The sequence below is a fragment of the Xiphophorus maculatus genome, chromosome 1, assembly GCF_002775205.1.
Source record: "Xiphophorus maculatus strain JP 163 A chromosome 1, X_maculatus-5.0-male, whole genome shotgun sequence".
Lineage (NCBI taxonomy): Eukaryota > Metazoa > Chordata > Actinopteri > Cyprinodontiformes > Poeciliidae > Xiphophorus > Xiphophorus maculatus.
Window position 1 is genome coordinate 19,232,358 of NC_036443.1, and position 15,927 is coordinate 19,248,284.

Consider the following 15,927-nt stretch of genomic DNA (forward strand, 5'->3'; position numbering starts at 1 on the left):
GTTTTATTGTGTCAACAGGAAACTAATTTAATTCTGAAAATAAACAGAAAAAAGAACACTTTCTGCAATTTTGTATTTTTTTTTACCAAAATACCAAAACATAATTTAATGAAATGCAGTGGTGGTGCAAAACTAAATTTGCACCACAAGATGCAAAAAAAGACACAAAAAATACCTGCCATTGCTTTGTATTCACATAAACAACTCACACAAAAACATAACAACAAAATTCCTACAACTTTATTAATAACCAGAACTGCAAATCCTTTGTTGCTTAAATGAGGCACAAAATAATAAATGCATAAAAAGTAAATGAGCATAATGCATTTCAAATGAAAACTGTGTTCTGAAGGCCACTGCTTTAACACTCAGAATCAGTCAGCTGGTATTTGTTGATATATCCTCTGTAGTAAAATTGTCTTCTTTTTTTTTACATCTGTAGCCTTAATAAATCTCTTCAACCCTTTTATCTGCAGTAAATTTCATTATGTCAAGTGTTGAAAACAAACACTGGTCCAATAAGACAATGAAGAGACAATCAAGTTTTCCCAGTCCCACTGTGATCATTTACAGTAAGACTTCAGTAACAAAATGGGAAATTAAAATCTGGATATCTTCCTGATAAACACGTGTGCCAAACATAAAAACATTTATTTTTTAGAGGAAGAACAAGTTAGGATTAACACACACACAATCAGGTCTCATCTTTTCCATTTGTCCTTTCATATTTTTTCTCTCTTCCACATTAATTTCTCTTCAAGAAAAAAATACTTCAAATCCATATAAATATGAAATTACTCAAAAATAATTTAATGAGACATTTTATTAGATGCTATAACATAGAAAAAAAATAATTTACTATTAACCTTTGGTCTTACAAATTGCATTATTGTATTTAATACATCTATCAGAGAGAAAGCACTTAGCTAAAGCTAAGCCCTAAAGCTTTCTGACCCCCATTGAAAACTGATAGGACGAGTCTGTAACTGCAAACACAAGGTCCGCTGAAGGTAAATTGTACACAACATTAAGGGTGTCCGCCAGAGTCATTAGCGGGGGCTTAATGAGATGTCACTCGGACATTTATCTCAGTGATAAGTTTATGGGGCTTACGAGTAAAATGCTCCAGGTAGAAGAGTTTGGACTCTCCTTGGGTCACCTACAAGGTAAGAAGAAGTCTAGCTTTGTCTGTCACAGCTAGAGAGCACCTCAACCCAATACCGCCGCCACTGAGTTACCTCTGCAGTACTCAACACTTAGCAACAGCTTTCAAAAAACAATCTCTGCACCTTTTCCACTTCCGATGTGGGCTGTAATCCATTACAAATGTAAACAGTTTCCTCTCAAATGTTTAACCACTTCACCAGCTGTAACCTGGATGTAGTGCTAGTATGCTCTCCTACATTTTCTCTGAACGGACAGAGCTCCCCTCCTTCTGAATCCCAACTAGAGTTTCTCAGTAACAATGCTCTGCTGTGTGCTTTTCAGTAGCCTTACAGTCCTCTAGTAAACACAGAGCTAAACAAACATTTCTCCCATCTCAACTGTGCAAGATGCCGCTCATCATCTATTGGATAATAATCCAATGTGGATAATCTGCCTATAGGTTAACCACCGTAACATTTTCATAGACACACTCGTTCCATCAACGATTTAGATGTGGATGCTATGGTGGCGAACCCTGCTGGAGTCGATATCGACTCTGCGAGCCTCGGCAAATGCCAGGAAGGTGAAGAGGCCCATCAGGTTGACTGTGGTGATGAGGGCAAACATTGACGCCCACGAGCCTGTGGCCTCAATGAGATACCCCGAGAAGTACACCATCAGGACTCCTGCACAGAATGAGAACAGTTACCATTATGTCAGCTAAAAAGTCTGGCTTGAATCCAAATTCAAGTCAGACTTTTCATGTTTCTATTTGTAAACTACACTCATCTCCTTCTACTTTACAATTATGCACTACTTTGTGTGCAAAATTGTAAAATCTCAACAGAATACACTGAATGAATGTTTGTTACATGACAAAATGTGGGAAGATCCAAGGGATACACATACTTTTCGAGGCTCTGTACATGAAGAAAAATGTCACAGGACTATTTGTCTTTACAGACCGCGGGCTGTCATTCTCTGCTGACTCTTTTATTCACTGGCTTTAATATGCTCTCTTGATGAAATATGCATGCATCATGGGAAACCTGACAGCCACACATCATCGCAAACTTTGAATTTAGTAAAAGGGAACCAGTTATCATTTATGGTGTTTCAGCTTCTACTGTTTAAATATTTATCATAAAGAGATTTCTTAACTAAAGAGAAACTCACCTGAGAATGCCCCACATGTATTCATAATTCCTGTAGAGGTGGACACGACTATTAACATTTATACTAAAAACCAACATTAATATTTAGTCTCAAAGCTCTTTTTATTAAAACTCTGAATGTTTTACTCACCAAATAGAGCTCCGGCACAAGAAGGAGCGAGATCTTGAACATTTAAGGAAACCCCGCTGTAACAGAAATGTTTTGTTTTTAACATCAGTGCAAGAAACGTAAAAAGAAATGCTTTGATTTTGCCAATGAGAGGAGATAATTATATTGCTATTCAATCTTCCAAATACACTGTCAAAAAAGGGATGAGGCGGTAAAATATTTTGGTATTATTAATGTGTATTCAGAGAACTAATGTTAAATGACAACATTTTTCAATTTCAGGTAAACAGCTTTGAAACTTGCTATAATATTTCCTTGCTTTTATCCGAATCAGCAGTAAAATTATAATGTGCTATCCAATTTGCTTCAGGAAAAATAGATTTTTTCACATACAGGCTTTAGAGTTCTACAACGTACCCTGCTGCTCACACATCATGTCAGAGAACTCACACTAGTCACTCAAAGGTGTTTTAATCTGCATGTAATAATAAGCTTAACATTAATTATTCATGTAATGTTTGATATTGTAAACTTAAACAACAGCCTGATTAGATAAGGTTAGAAATGCTCATTGCCTGTTTCAGCAGGTAGATAGATTTTGCACTTTTGGATGTAGCAATTACGTTTAGATAGTTAGTTTTAAAAACTGACATAAAATTATAACCGATGAACAAAAGAGCTTGAAATTAAATTTAAAACTGCATGCCAAACAGAAGCCAAGAACTGACAAAACTACCTCTGCTAAGCTGTGCACCAACTACATAATTCTGTACTTTAAACTGAAAACATAAGTTAAAAAAAAACTTGCAATACGCGATACAAACTCGTAATACAAACTTGTAATACGCGATAGTACATGTTTTGTGGCGGTATAAGAGGAAATAAATTAAATATTCAAAGTAGAAAAACACAAGACTGACAAGGCAGAATGACAGGTATTGTGGGATAACGTGTGAGCCAGTACCTGTGACTGAACGTAGTGAGACCCATGGTGGCCGACACAAAAGCTACAGCCCAGGAGAACGTGGTATTACCACACAGCAGGACCGTGAACACACTGGACACACCCATAGAGAAAAACTAACAAGAGGAAGAGACAAAAAAACAGACACAGTTTGCTACATGCAAGAGAGACACTATTAAGAAGAAAAAGGAAATCGACTAATAAAACTCTCATTTAACACAAAGGTAGACTAAGAGTCTGCAACCCATTTAATCTAAACAGCCAATTTGCTTATAACCTATAGAAATTGTTCAGAGCTATTTTGGTATGTTAGAGTAACAGACATGTCTGACATATTTCCAAAAAGAATAGAAAAAATACCTTCTATTAAAATCCCTACTAGATAGAAATTAAACAATAAACCACAAAGGCCTATTTCTGTTTTTCCCACATTTGCTGATAACTACTAATATTAGTTCCTAGTTCCATCCTGGCGCAGAAATTCAAGACACTTCAGCCAACGAGCAGAGAAGGAACCTGCTAAAAATTCAGTTTCATATATATAATATTATATATATTTTATATCATTCCAGCGTTCCACTGCAGGAAGGATAGAGAGCCTTTGGCTGCAGAAGAAGATTAAGAAGGCAATTCCAAATATTGTACCTGCATTAACTTCCTTACTGAGGCGGTGTCAAAACCTGAAGAAATAAAGACAGGAATAAGTACCTGCTATTTCAAAAACAAATAATACCCTTATGATATGCGTACCTTGACAAATAAGATGGTCAGATAGGCAGCCACTAAACAGAGATGAGGGTATGGCTACCAACCAAGGAATGACATTGAACACCCAACCCTGTAGACATTACACATTCAAGCTTAGCAAGTGCATGACAGAATCCACCAGAATTTTGTCTTTAAATAGAGCTAAAAGAAAACAGCAATCTTTAGATTCAGCTGCTTGATATTTGCAGCTGTTGCATCTGTTTTACTCAAATTCATCTTGCACTGAAATAAAGGTCAGGGGTCGGACTGGAAGAAGAATGAGAGGATGATGCCGTCACCTTGGCATCAGGGAAGGTGTCCTTGAAGAAGGTTGGCAGCCAGGATAGAAGGGTGAAGAAAGTGCTTGCTGTGCAAAGGTGTGTTACTATCACAGCACTAATTAGGGGGAGAAAAAGACAGAAATATAGGAGCATTAGTTCTAGTTTTTTCCAAATACTGTTCAGCAATCTTTACAGGGACAACTAACTTAACAGAAGCTGATGAATGTGGTCTTGTTTTAAGCTATTCCTTGCTACACAGTGTATCAACACAGAAAAGTAGGTTAAAGTCAACCAACAGTAGATCATTGTTTCAGGATCACACCCAGTGAATTCTCACATGCTCCTTTTCAGATAATAATGAGTGTACATGCAAATAAAACCAAACAGTCATCTATCAGTAAAAAAGGATATCAGTTGGATAAGATTTTGCATTTATGTGCTGACTGGCAGGACATACTGTAAGAAATAAATTAATTTAATTTAAGAATAAAAACATCGACACTATTAAAAAAACATCTTTATATTTTAAAATCCATGTCAAAAGAAACATGCAGTCCATTATCACCAACAACCTAAGACTTTAGTCTTTGATAGTTATTTTTATCCTCTTGGGAAATGTTAGATATTTCTCTACTAGCTCATATGTGCCTGTGTGGTCTAGTGCCAAAATTCATTTCTGACATGTTAGTACCACATGAAGCAGTTCAGACTCTGAGAACATCAGGTAATTGCCTCCTGCTGGTGCCCAGAGTCAGAACGATACACAGCAAGGCTGTGTTTCAGTGTTATGCTCCTAAAATCTGGAATGAATCTTCCTGAAAAATTAGGCACCAGATACTGCCCAGAAAACATTCTGCATCATGTGCTATCTCAGTATAGAAATGTCCGTGTGGAAAACTAGACAAACACAAACAGTTGAACACTTTAAAATGTGTCTTCAGGAAGCTATGAACCATGACTGACTATCTCCAGCATCCAGCGTCAGAGTTTCTTGGAAACAACGCTATTGCCCCCGAATTAGGCGCTCTGGGAGGAAGGACATTTCAAAGCTTTAATGTCTCAACTTTTTCTGTTGACATGGAAGCCTGAATATGATTAACTTAATTTGACAAAATGTTACAACTTGGGTTTATATCCTTTGCAATTACATAAAACTCAAAATAAATTGTAGTTTTAACTTTTTGTGGTTTTGGAATTGAGGCTGGACTTTGTTGTTACTTTCAAGCTTGATTTATAATCAGCTGCATGACTTCTTGATGCAAGCTTTTGAAATTAGCATAGCTACAGAATACGGAACACAAATACATTTCTGCTCTTCGCAGACACACAGACTGTACTTTTGTCTTACCAGACTGCAGGTTGCTTGAGGAGTCGTGCCCAATGCCTTTTATTAAGTTTCGGCTGGGTCCCACCATTACCCAGGGACTCAAGTGTAATTATAGGGCCTGCACACACACACGAACAGACAAAATTTCATACATTTCAATTACACATAAAAAAGGTACATGATAAAAGTATAAAACTACAGCAGTGATGCTTCTGATGCAACTAAAGCTTCTCTTACCTTCTCCTTTAAGCAGGTATTTCCACATGCAGTAAGCCCAGAGGACTGACAGGAGACCAGACACATAAAAAACACTCTCCCAGCCATACAGGTCCAGCATGAGAGAACCAACACCTCCAATCACAAGAGTGCTTAAAAAAGAGACAGAAAGGGGACCAAGTCAAACAAAAACATCCTTGTAACTTGCTGTCCATGCACAGCATGACCAGAGCTGACACAGTCACAGGGTGTATACATCTGGGTGTGAATCTATCAGATAAGTTTCCTCAAACACCAAATGGCTCTTGACACATAACAACTTAGTTTACTCTTTTCAGGAAGGTGTTTTTCCAAGGAAATACTGATGGCTTTCCAGCCAATTTTCATTTAGTGCCAAATATTTGACTCACCCCAGGTAGGAGCCACTCCCCACAGTGCTCATGAGGAAGCCTCGCTCACTCTCAACCACCTTCTGTGAACACAGGCTTGCCAGGGAAGGGTAATGAACTCCTAAAGTCAATACACAGGCAAAACGAAATGGGAAGGAGGATTCACTTTTAGAAAAACCACAAAAAACAACTTAGCTGAGACGAAAAGCTTGAGCTTAAAACTGCTTAAGGTGTCTATTACTACATTTGATTTCTATAACATATTATAGCAATGTAGTGCTGTCAAATAATTAAATAAACTCCTAATTTTCTCTCTTTTCTCTTTCTCTTTTCACTGCAGAGTAAACGTGTTGCAGTTTATTACTTCCACAATCAAGTATGTTGCTTTATGAGTATTCAATAAACATAACAGTCACTTCCCTTTAGCTGAAATCAGATATTTGCATACACTACATAAAATAACACATCCATTTTTCTTCACGGTGTAACATTAAATTAAACTACATTTTTCCTGTTTTAGGATATTTAGAATTACTAAGTCTAGTAGTAATTCTAGTCTAGTACTAGACTAGACTAGAAAAAATCTTGTCAAGATACTACTGATCCTGCTAATAATCTAAAAGTTTCTTTTTAAGCAATAATAATCAATACTAAGTACATAAAACAGTAAACGTTTACTTTGATTTAACATCAGACAGCAGGAAAAAAGGTTATCTGCCTTCCTATACAGCATGGGAAAATATCTGGTTTAACTGTAGTAAAAAATACAAATAGGATGTGGATAAAGCACTTCTCACGAAGATCTGTATTTTTCTGCTGTGATTACACTTAAAATTGTCAAAGGGTTTCAAACTCATCAAGTCATGTCTGTGTTATTATGACAGAGACAAGTCCTCTTATGGTCTGGATCTTTAGCCACGCTGACTAATTCTGGAGCGATGAGTCATCTTGCGCTGTTTCAGTCTCACCTTGTAACAGGCCCATGAGGAAGCGGGCCAGCGTCATGGAGAAGATTGGCTGGGAGCAAAGGTGGGCGAGGATCGGAGTGAAAGCTGTCATGGACCCCCAGGCTGCTGCTGACAGCAGGAGGACCTTCTCACCTCCAACACTAGAGAGACACAGAGAGAACGAGATAAAGACATATATATAGAAACAGTTGTTTATTTGTGATTTCAAACACTTGTAACTGGCATAACCTGTAACACTACAATTTTTGTTAGTGAATGTCCCTGAGACGGCATGTTCTTTAGGGACTGGCCTTTAAAAATATCTGTGACTGACCCAGAATTTTACATGTCTCCAAACCTGGCTTGTTCTATCTTGTAATACAAGTGTTATGTTTCAACAAAAAGATCATACTAAAAATATTAGTTTACTGACCTCTTAATACATTTTGGTAACAAGTAATTAGGACATAAGGGTTTTATGGTTCAAGAGTAAGCAAGGACGATTCATCATGTTGACATACATTGCTAAACTAGACTCTAACACTTTAAATATGTTATTTCAAATCAGTTCATGATGACAACACCCTTCAGTGTGGATGCTGCTTTGAGTGTAAAAATTGAAGTCAGAGGAAGAACAGAAATATAAATGGCTATTTAGCAGATAAATGTTTTCTACCACAAATTGAGATACTGTATGTCTGAATTTCCTTCAAGCTGTGCCAGAGAAAGAGAGTAAAATTTGAAAACACCTAATGAGAAGTTGAACAGAGTACAGTAAAATTGAGCTTTTAAGCTGTTTGTCAAGGAAAATGTTCAAAGTGAAACTGTTGTCAGCCCTTTTGAAATCTTTAAATTTAGGTAAGCGTTCACATTCTACAGTAAAGAAGCCGGCAAAATACATAGAAAAACAAAATTCTCCAATAGCCTTACGAATAAAAATTGTACAAAAAAAGGGATTGGACTTGGAAGCAAAATATGACGAAATGACATAATACAAGACTGTCGCAACAGTGGATCAATCATTAAAATATACACTGTAATTTTTGGATTCTTACATCTTACACATGCCATCTTTGGGTGCTCCTGTTTCATAATAACCCTGTTTGCAATTCCCTAATGTGATAATGTAGACAAAGAATCTAACTAATTCAGTGCATTATCTCCCAGGCTAAGTAAACACTGCTGCACTTGTTTTCATCACTGTTACAGAGTGGTTGGCCACAGTCTGCAATGTTTCACAATACTCCAAAGGCCAGCAGAAAGCGGAAAAGAGTCAAACGTTTTACCTCTAAAAACGTATAGACATAAGTAGAATAATTTAAATATTTCTAAAGAAGATTAGAAGTCAGCCCTCTAGTTTATCCTGAGCAATGACTATATTTATGCTGCCACAGGCTCACTGGTTGCTGGAAAGGAAATCCTCACCACTCTTCTTCACTCTGCTATTTTCTCCTATGACTGTTTATGTTAGCCATTGTTCAATACTGTAAGGATAAATATTGCTTTCTCTGCACAGAAAGGAAACCTGGCTCAATCCTTTATTGTTTAGCTGTGTATTCTTCCTAGACAGAGCCATTGCTGACAAAAAAACAACTGTCTTTCAGAATTATTCTAACTGCCTCTATCACCATGCTTCTGTGTTTAGTTTTATCTAATCTCTAGACAGCCATTGCTGACATTAGCTATTTTTTCTGACTTTGTTTTTCTTTGGCGTACTTCTTGCTTAATGATTCTTTCTTTTGCAGTGGCTTTTCCCGGGAAGAAGACATGGAGCGCTTCCATTAACTATGTTTACTGTCTCTAATTTACTGTCCTCCAGGAAGTAGTTCTTGCCCAGGGATTCTGTGTCTTATTTCTTTCTTTCCTGTACTCTAAACTCGCTGCAAGTAGCGGCAAATGTAGGCTCATACTTGCTCTGCCAGAGGTTTCTTAATTTCAAAAACGAAGTGGTATTTCCCCACTGTTAATTCAATTCTACTCAGTTTATTTACTTCACAACACATTATCTCAAAGCACTTTTAAAAAGAAAGTTGACTCCGTCCTATCATACATGCATGTCAGCTGATAGTATTTATTAAACAATGTAGTAAAGTCCTGTTTATTATTCAAATAGGTTAAAACTATTTCGTATGTAAGAAAAACCCAGCAGAAATCCGTGCTACATAAAATAAACCAAAATAAATTGAAGGACATGCGCTTACCGGTCACTGACGTAACCGCCGAACACCTGGGTGAAGCAGTATCCCCAGAAGAAGCTGCCTAGCACCATGCCGGACTCTCTCTTGGTCCAATTGAACTTCTCCGCCATGCTAACGGCACAGATGGGCATTGCCACACGGGCGCAGTAAAGGAGGCATGTTCCCAACAGCAGCACCACTGTCCATATCCTCGCCACTGGCCTGTGAAAAATGGAGAACGCAGACTAAATTGAATGGAGTCTAAAAGACTCGCAGGGAAATACTGAACTTAAAAAGAATTAGTAGGAGATGTGTTATCAGAGACAGGGAGTTTGTGAAGGCCCCTCTAGAGAACCAATAGGAGTTGAAGTGATTTAAAGAGAACTTGATCACACATCCTAAAAGTAGAGATGAAACAAACGTTCATCTCAGTAAATCATTATATCATTGAGATGTTAGCCAAGCACTGCTGGAAAATGAAACCAGCATTTCCATAAAGCTTGTCAGCAGAGGGAAGCACAAAATGCTCTAAAATGTCTTTTCAGACAGTTTTGCTGACTTTCGTCCTGATAAAACAGTTTACCAACACTAGCAGATGAAATGGCTCCCTAAATTATAGCTGACTGTGGAAATTTCACACTGGATCCAAACAACTTTGGTTTTATGCCTCTCGTTTCTTCCTCTGGGACTTTAATTTGTGAGCTGCCAAATTTGCTTTCCTCTAAGAAGAGGTTGGGCAACAGTTCAGTACTTTTTTGCTCTCCTAAGCACAGGTAGGATGCTTCTGACGTCACCTTTGGTTGAGGAGTGGCCTGGCACGATGAATGCAACAGCTGCAACCCAAGTCCTGAACAAGTTTGTGTGTGTTGCCTGTTGAACAACTGATTCCGGTTGAACTCTACCCCTTGTAAATCATCCAAAAACCATTGAATCAGATCTGTTTCTTAATTCTGCCATTCCTGTTTTGGTGCCATCTGTTCCTGACATACTTTTTCCTTCCACTCAACTTTCTCATTATATGACTCCATATAGCATTCTCTTATTCAGTAATAACCTTTCATGCTTTACCCTCCTTTTGAAGGATCACATTGTCTGCTGAAAATAAATGAGAAATAAACACTTGAAATGAAACATCGTGAATAATGGATTTTTATAATGTCTAAGTTTCACTTAATGTGATTTGACAGCTGAAAAAATATATATCTTTTTTATTTTAATCTAAATATAAAAATACTAACAAATTACAGAGACGGGCAAAGAAAAAAAATGGACTATGTTGTCTTTAAAGTATCGATACTGACTCGGATTAGAAGTGACTGCTCCCTCATGGGAACCCCAGCACCCTGCTGAGTTGCTACGTGGTGACGTCAAACCCTCATCACAGTTGAATAAATGTCTCTGCAAGTGTTTGAAACGTTACCTCGGCCAGTTGGAGTGCGCTTCAGGCCGCTTCTTGTGGCATCCAGGTGCTCCGATCTTGTCAGGCGGGACGTTCTCCTTGTGACAGACCAAATCTGGACTAGAGCTCTTGCCATGTTTTTGAATAACTGCCATTCAACGCGAGGTGACGGCAGACTCTTGTCAAAGGCTCCTGCTGTTCACTTTCACCCTATTTTCGATCTGTCAGTGAGAAAAAACCAACAACGTGTATAGGTGGAGGGAGAGGGTGGTAGTATTGACGCGGTCACATTCACAAGGTTTCGATGTTTGAGTCTATCACCAAGTCGCGGAACTAAAGCTAGAGGAGGGAGTGTGTTGCTCCTGATGCCCTGGGAGGAATAATCCACGTGTCACTTTTTCTCTTCAGCCTCCTCCTCCTGCTGCTCCAGCCTGTGAGGCTCGCAGCTCTCCGCGCGGTCGATGGGGTTAATCAGGAAGTGATTCAGATGTTAGGCTTTTTTTCTGCACAGCCAGTCCTTTCTTCTTCCGCTACAGTTTCATGTGATACCGTGCATAGACGCTTCAGCCTTCGGTGGCCTCTCTAAACGTGACGTTGCAGTAAAACAAAAACACTCCCCTTATACGCGCTGTGTTGTCCCGTCCACATCGCAGCAACGGGGCAGCTGATGAGGCGTTTTCGGGCTGCTGGGCTCCAAGATGCGCAGCGTAATACGTTCTTTTACTGCTCTCGGAAATACATGGAGATTGTTTAGAAGATCTCGATTTTTTTTAGTTGGACTAAAAAAATAATATTGTAAGAGGTCTCCATATGAATAGATAATTAGTTTAATTCCAAAATTAGATCTTTTGAGGATTTCATGTAGACCAACACAATGAAAAACCTAATTGTGAAATCGGAGGAAAACATTAAAATAGCTTTTAGTCTTTTCTCAAATATTTTTTCTTCCCCCTGCACCATTTTGTGTTGTAAGAAAATTCAACAAATATTGTTGTGGAAACATCACAAAAGTCACGAGTCACCGAATGCAACTTAATTATTTGCAAAACGATATTAAGTATAACTGAACTTTTGGAATGTAAGGCAAGAACAATGAGTAAAAAAAACAAAAACGTCCTACCTCATAAAAATAAGTTGAGGCATAAACACGCCATTCTGCTTTCTTTAAAACAGACCAGAGACTTTAACAGCTCAATTTGGCTTGTCGCGTTCAGGATCTTATGGACAAATTACAACTCATGAGAGGTACAGTACTTGTTCTACTTAACGACTAGGAATTAAAAACTAAGTTCGAAAAAATCTCCCAAATCATAGTTTTACAGCTGAACAAAATATTAACACCAAACTACTTAATGTGAAACTGATTATATTCAGATTAGATTCAATTATTTGCCTGAAATATTTTTCCTTTCTAAAGTGATCCATAAAAAATAATGAAGATTTGACATTTCCATGAACAGAAACACGTGACTTGCCGTGTAGGATAAATCAACTTTTATTGCAAAATAATATAGCAGGGGAGAAAAAGCACATCAGAATTTAGCCAAGTCGCTACAAATGTAAATCACTCATACGTAATAGTCTAATAGTGTCTCCATGTTTGCAAGTGTATTTACCCATTCACATCTTTAAACATCATGTTACTCAAGCTTATAGTCACAGTATGCTGTAGATTCCAATACTCCAGTAATCTTATCAAATTATTACCATAACTTAAACCTTGAGGGTTTCATTTATGATTGTGTGTCTATCACAATTTTTAATGTGTGTAAATAAAGCATTGTGATTCTTAAATTTAGCTTTCAGTCACAGTAACCTTAAACACCCCAAATAATGCATACTGACTATTTTCACCACATGTAAGTATCAGATGAAATTCCACCGGTTGAAATGTATTTCCTGAAAGAAGGTTTTTATTTTAAGAATTGCACATTGAGCCAGCAGTTTTTCCTGATGAAACCCTGCATCCTTTGAGTGGGCACACACACACACAGACCATCAGCCTAATTTAGGCTTTATTTACAACCTCCTCTGCCAACAACATTCCCTGCCAGCAGACAGAAAAACTAGAGTAAATAAAACATTTTAGCTTTACATAGACAGACATGTAAATTATAATACCAAATAAAGTAACTGGTTTGGTTGTTATAGAGTAAGAAGTAACCTTAAATTGCAATCAGTCCAGTTCAGAATTAACAAAGTATCAAAAGGCAACCCTTACAAAAAAAGAAAAGGTTGTACTCTAACTGATTCAGCTTCCTGGGTTATAAATAGATAAGGAATTGTGTCCGTTCTGTAACAACATGTCATTTATTTAATTTGAGTCTTTATTTGGGGTCTTCGATCGTTCCCTTGCTCAGGTCGGTCATTTTGGGATACTTAATTTTTTTTTGGTCGAGTTCGTTCTGAGCCCAGAGCAGTAGCTTCAGTAGCTTGGCCAGCTTTGGAGTAGATTCTCTGTTTTCGTAGTCTAGTACACACTGATTAACCTCACTCCAGACCTGGGAGAGAAAGTAAGACACATATTAATGCTTTTATAAAAATAGTCTTAAACTGGTGAAGGCTCCACTCAAAATAAAAGCTTCACTAAACAGTGAATATTATTCTCATATAAAGAAAACATGAGGACAAAAATAATTTCTAATATTAAACATATAGAAACATTACATAAACTGTTCTGATTGGAGATTTTGTTAATAGTTGAACAGACCACATATTATTTAACTGTAGTTTTAATGGTTATATTGCAAATAATCTTTAATGTTTTATAATGTGCATTCCTATACAATAATTTCACACAAGACAATTTTGCTGTCTTGGCCTTAATATAACCTGATAATAAAAATAATAATTATTTATACAAGAATACAAAAGGGACTTTTAGAGATCTTTTTTTGTTATTTTCATGCCATGTTATCATAACTTGTATGTATTTAACTTTACTGAACTGTTGTCCAATTTTTTTTTTTTTACTTACTGATTTTAGCAGGAAAATTACAGGGTAAATGAGCCCCAAAATAATAGAATAAACCAACTTACTAAACTAAAGATGCCAATTTAATCACAGAAAATGTTATTCTAAATGTCTGTTGACTCTACCTTTTGTCGTTGCATTATATTGAGCAGATCTCCAAAGGGAGACTCTTCAGGGTTGTCAAACGCCAACAGAGCCAGTGTCCTCTCCATTTCAGTTAGACACTCTCGGCTCTCCTCTCCTTGCTCTGCTAACTGCGACTGGGCAAATTCAAGGGCAGCCTCTGTCTCCCTCAGACGAATCAGCTCAATAAGATGCTGCTGCTGCATGTTTCAAAACACGACAGGTGCAAATTATTGAATACAAAATACAGCACAGTAAGTCAAGCAGTTGAAATAACAACCAGAAAATGAAGTCAAGCTGACCACTTTGTGTTTTACAGTACCTGTAAGTGAAAGTACAGGTAACGGTTTGTATCGAGCAGTTCTGGGTGCAGACTATTAATAAGCGCAATGGCATCCTGAATCTGTCCTTTTAATATCAACTCCCTGATCTTAATCCGTTCATCTAAGGAGTCCAGGTCCACACTGGGTTCTATTCCAGACTCCATCCTGAACTTTTCTGCTGCCTCTTTGAATCCCTCTGTAAAACATAAAATGAGATGATTTTATTCTAAAGCAAACAGCATTTGCAAAACAACTGTTTACGTGCGTCTGATAATGACGGTACGTTACCCGTAACCAGGTAGTTCATTATCAGTCTATTCATATCAGCTCTCTGAATGTGGACATTGTTGAGTTTATCCATCCACTCTTCCTTTGTTATGTCCTCCGGCTTCTCTGCATAACTCATTATGATGATAAGATCCTACAAGAGGGTAAGAAGGCCGTGTTAACAGCAAACAGGATGATCTCATATATTAATCACTTAGGATAACTGACGGCTAGCTATCTATTCCAGCAGAAATATGAAACCGGAAATTGAAAATAACAACTGTTACGGCCTTCGGTGAAAAACACAACACTGAAGCCTGGCTTCCATCAACACGGATCAAAACACAGAACATGTCGGTCTCCACATGCAGATATTTTTCTCTATGTAAGACCTAAACAAGTCGTATCGTGCTTAATTTGATCTATTTTCCGTATCTTACCACATACTTCCAATATAACGTACAAGTTATTCTTCACAATACCTGAAATGTTGTTGCTACTTCCCAACAGTAGCTAGCTAGCTAACGAAGGATGAGCCGCTTCTTCTTCTCTTAGAGTTTTTTTTTTGGCGGTTGGGAAAAACATTAGGTGTGCATTACTGCCACCAACTGGTATAGAGTGTGGACTGAAACGACGCTAAGATATACCTTCAAACAGTTTTGTCAATCTGTGATAACTTCTCTTTAATACTTCAATTAAACTATTCTATTTTCATTTTAGAAGCAATATTGTTAATCAGCTGAACTCTTTCATTTCTACATGTTTGATATTCAGAATATGTTGATCACCTACACCACAGTACTCATTTAACTGTATTAATTCAGGTAAATGAAACAAAATACAGGTAAACCTTGGATATATAGGTTTGTTCCAATATATATATATATATATATATATATATATATATATATATATATATATATATATATATATATATATATATATATATATATATATAAATGCTGTGTTTTAAACAGTCCAATGATAATCATTGCCTGATACTGAATATTATAAATATTATATTAATGCTCTTAACTTTTCTAAGCGGTTGAATTAAATAAAAAAAAACCTCGCATTTATTGACATGTAGCCTACAATAACAGAAGCAACATGTTATGTAACCTATACCATAATTTCGTGTTGAAAAAAATAGACATACAGTGGAAGTGTTATATTGAAATGTATTAATTTACTTATTGATATTTATTTATTTATAAATCTTTTTAAGTCTGTTTGCCAATATTGTAATTATACTTTGAGATGTCTTTATAACTTTTCTTGAGCATTTTGGTCGGCAGTTGCCGAGTGCAGACCCCGCCCACTGCCCCCTCCCGTTTACTGTTGTCCTGGTAACGGCACCAAC

At 37.1% G+C, this 15,927-nt stretch overlaps 2 protein-coding genes across 2 annotated transcripts; both read right to left on the minus strand.

The window, feature by feature from the left end:
• Positions 1-225: 225 nt before the first annotated feature.
• slc17a9 (solute carrier family 17 member 9) lies at positions 226-11,437 on the minus strand. Its single transcript, XM_005801671.2, has 13 exons — positions 10,899-11,437; positions 9,503-9,700; positions 7,323-7,462; positions 6,376-6,475; positions 5,987-6,117; positions 5,771-5,867; positions 4,441-4,537; positions 4,145-4,232; positions 4,040-4,074; positions 3,395-3,510; positions 2,452-2,507; positions 2,323-2,352; positions 226-1,832 (listed from the first exon to the last, which is right to left on the minus strand). The coding sequence occupies exons 1-13, from the start codon at positions 11,030-11,032 to the stop codon at positions 1,654-1,656; spliced, it is 1,401 nt and encodes a 466-aa protein (XP_005801728.1). The 5' UTR covers positions 11,033-11,437; the 3' UTR covers positions 226-1,653.
• Positions 11,438-12,356: 919 nt separating this feature from the next.
• On the minus strand, positions 12,357-15,117 carry LOC102234777 (glucose-induced degradation protein 8 homolog). Its single transcript, XM_005801672.2, has 5 exons — positions 15,047-15,117; positions 14,586-14,718; positions 14,297-14,493; positions 13,977-14,174; positions 12,357-13,378 (listed from the first exon to the last, which is right to left on the minus strand). The coding sequence occupies exons 2-5, from the start codon at positions 14,701-14,703 to the stop codon at positions 13,205-13,207; spliced, it is 687 nt and encodes a 228-aa protein (XP_005801729.1). The 5' UTR covers positions 14,704-14,718; positions 15,047-15,117; the 3' UTR covers positions 12,357-13,204.
• Between the last annotated feature and the right edge of the window lie 810 nt (positions 15,118-15,927).

Coding starts and splice junctions, on each gene's coding strand:
- slc17a9 (XM_005801671.2), bottom strand. CDS start 11,032: ATGGCAGTTATTCAAAAACATGGCAAGAGCTCTAGTCCAGATTTGGTC. Junction 5,868..5,986: donor ATACCTGCTTAAAGGAGAAG/GTAAGAGAAGCT, acceptor GTGTGTGTGCAG/GCCCTATAATTACACTTGAG. Junction 1,833..2,322: donor TACATGTGGGGCATTCTCAG/GTGAGTTTCTCT, acceptor CATTCTGTGCAG/GAGTCCTGATGGTGTACTTC.
- LOC102234777 (XM_005801672.2), bottom strand. CDS start 14,703: ATGAGTTATGCAGAGAAGCCGGAGGACATAACAAAGGAAGAGTGGATG. Junction 14,494..14,585: donor AATGAACTACCTGGTTACGG/GTAACGTACCGT, acceptor TATGTTTTACAG/AGGGATTCAAAGAGGCAGCA. Junction 14,175..14,296: donor ACCTGTACTTTCACTTACAG/GTACTGTAAAAC, acceptor TGAAACATGCAG/CAGCAGCATCTTATTGAGCT.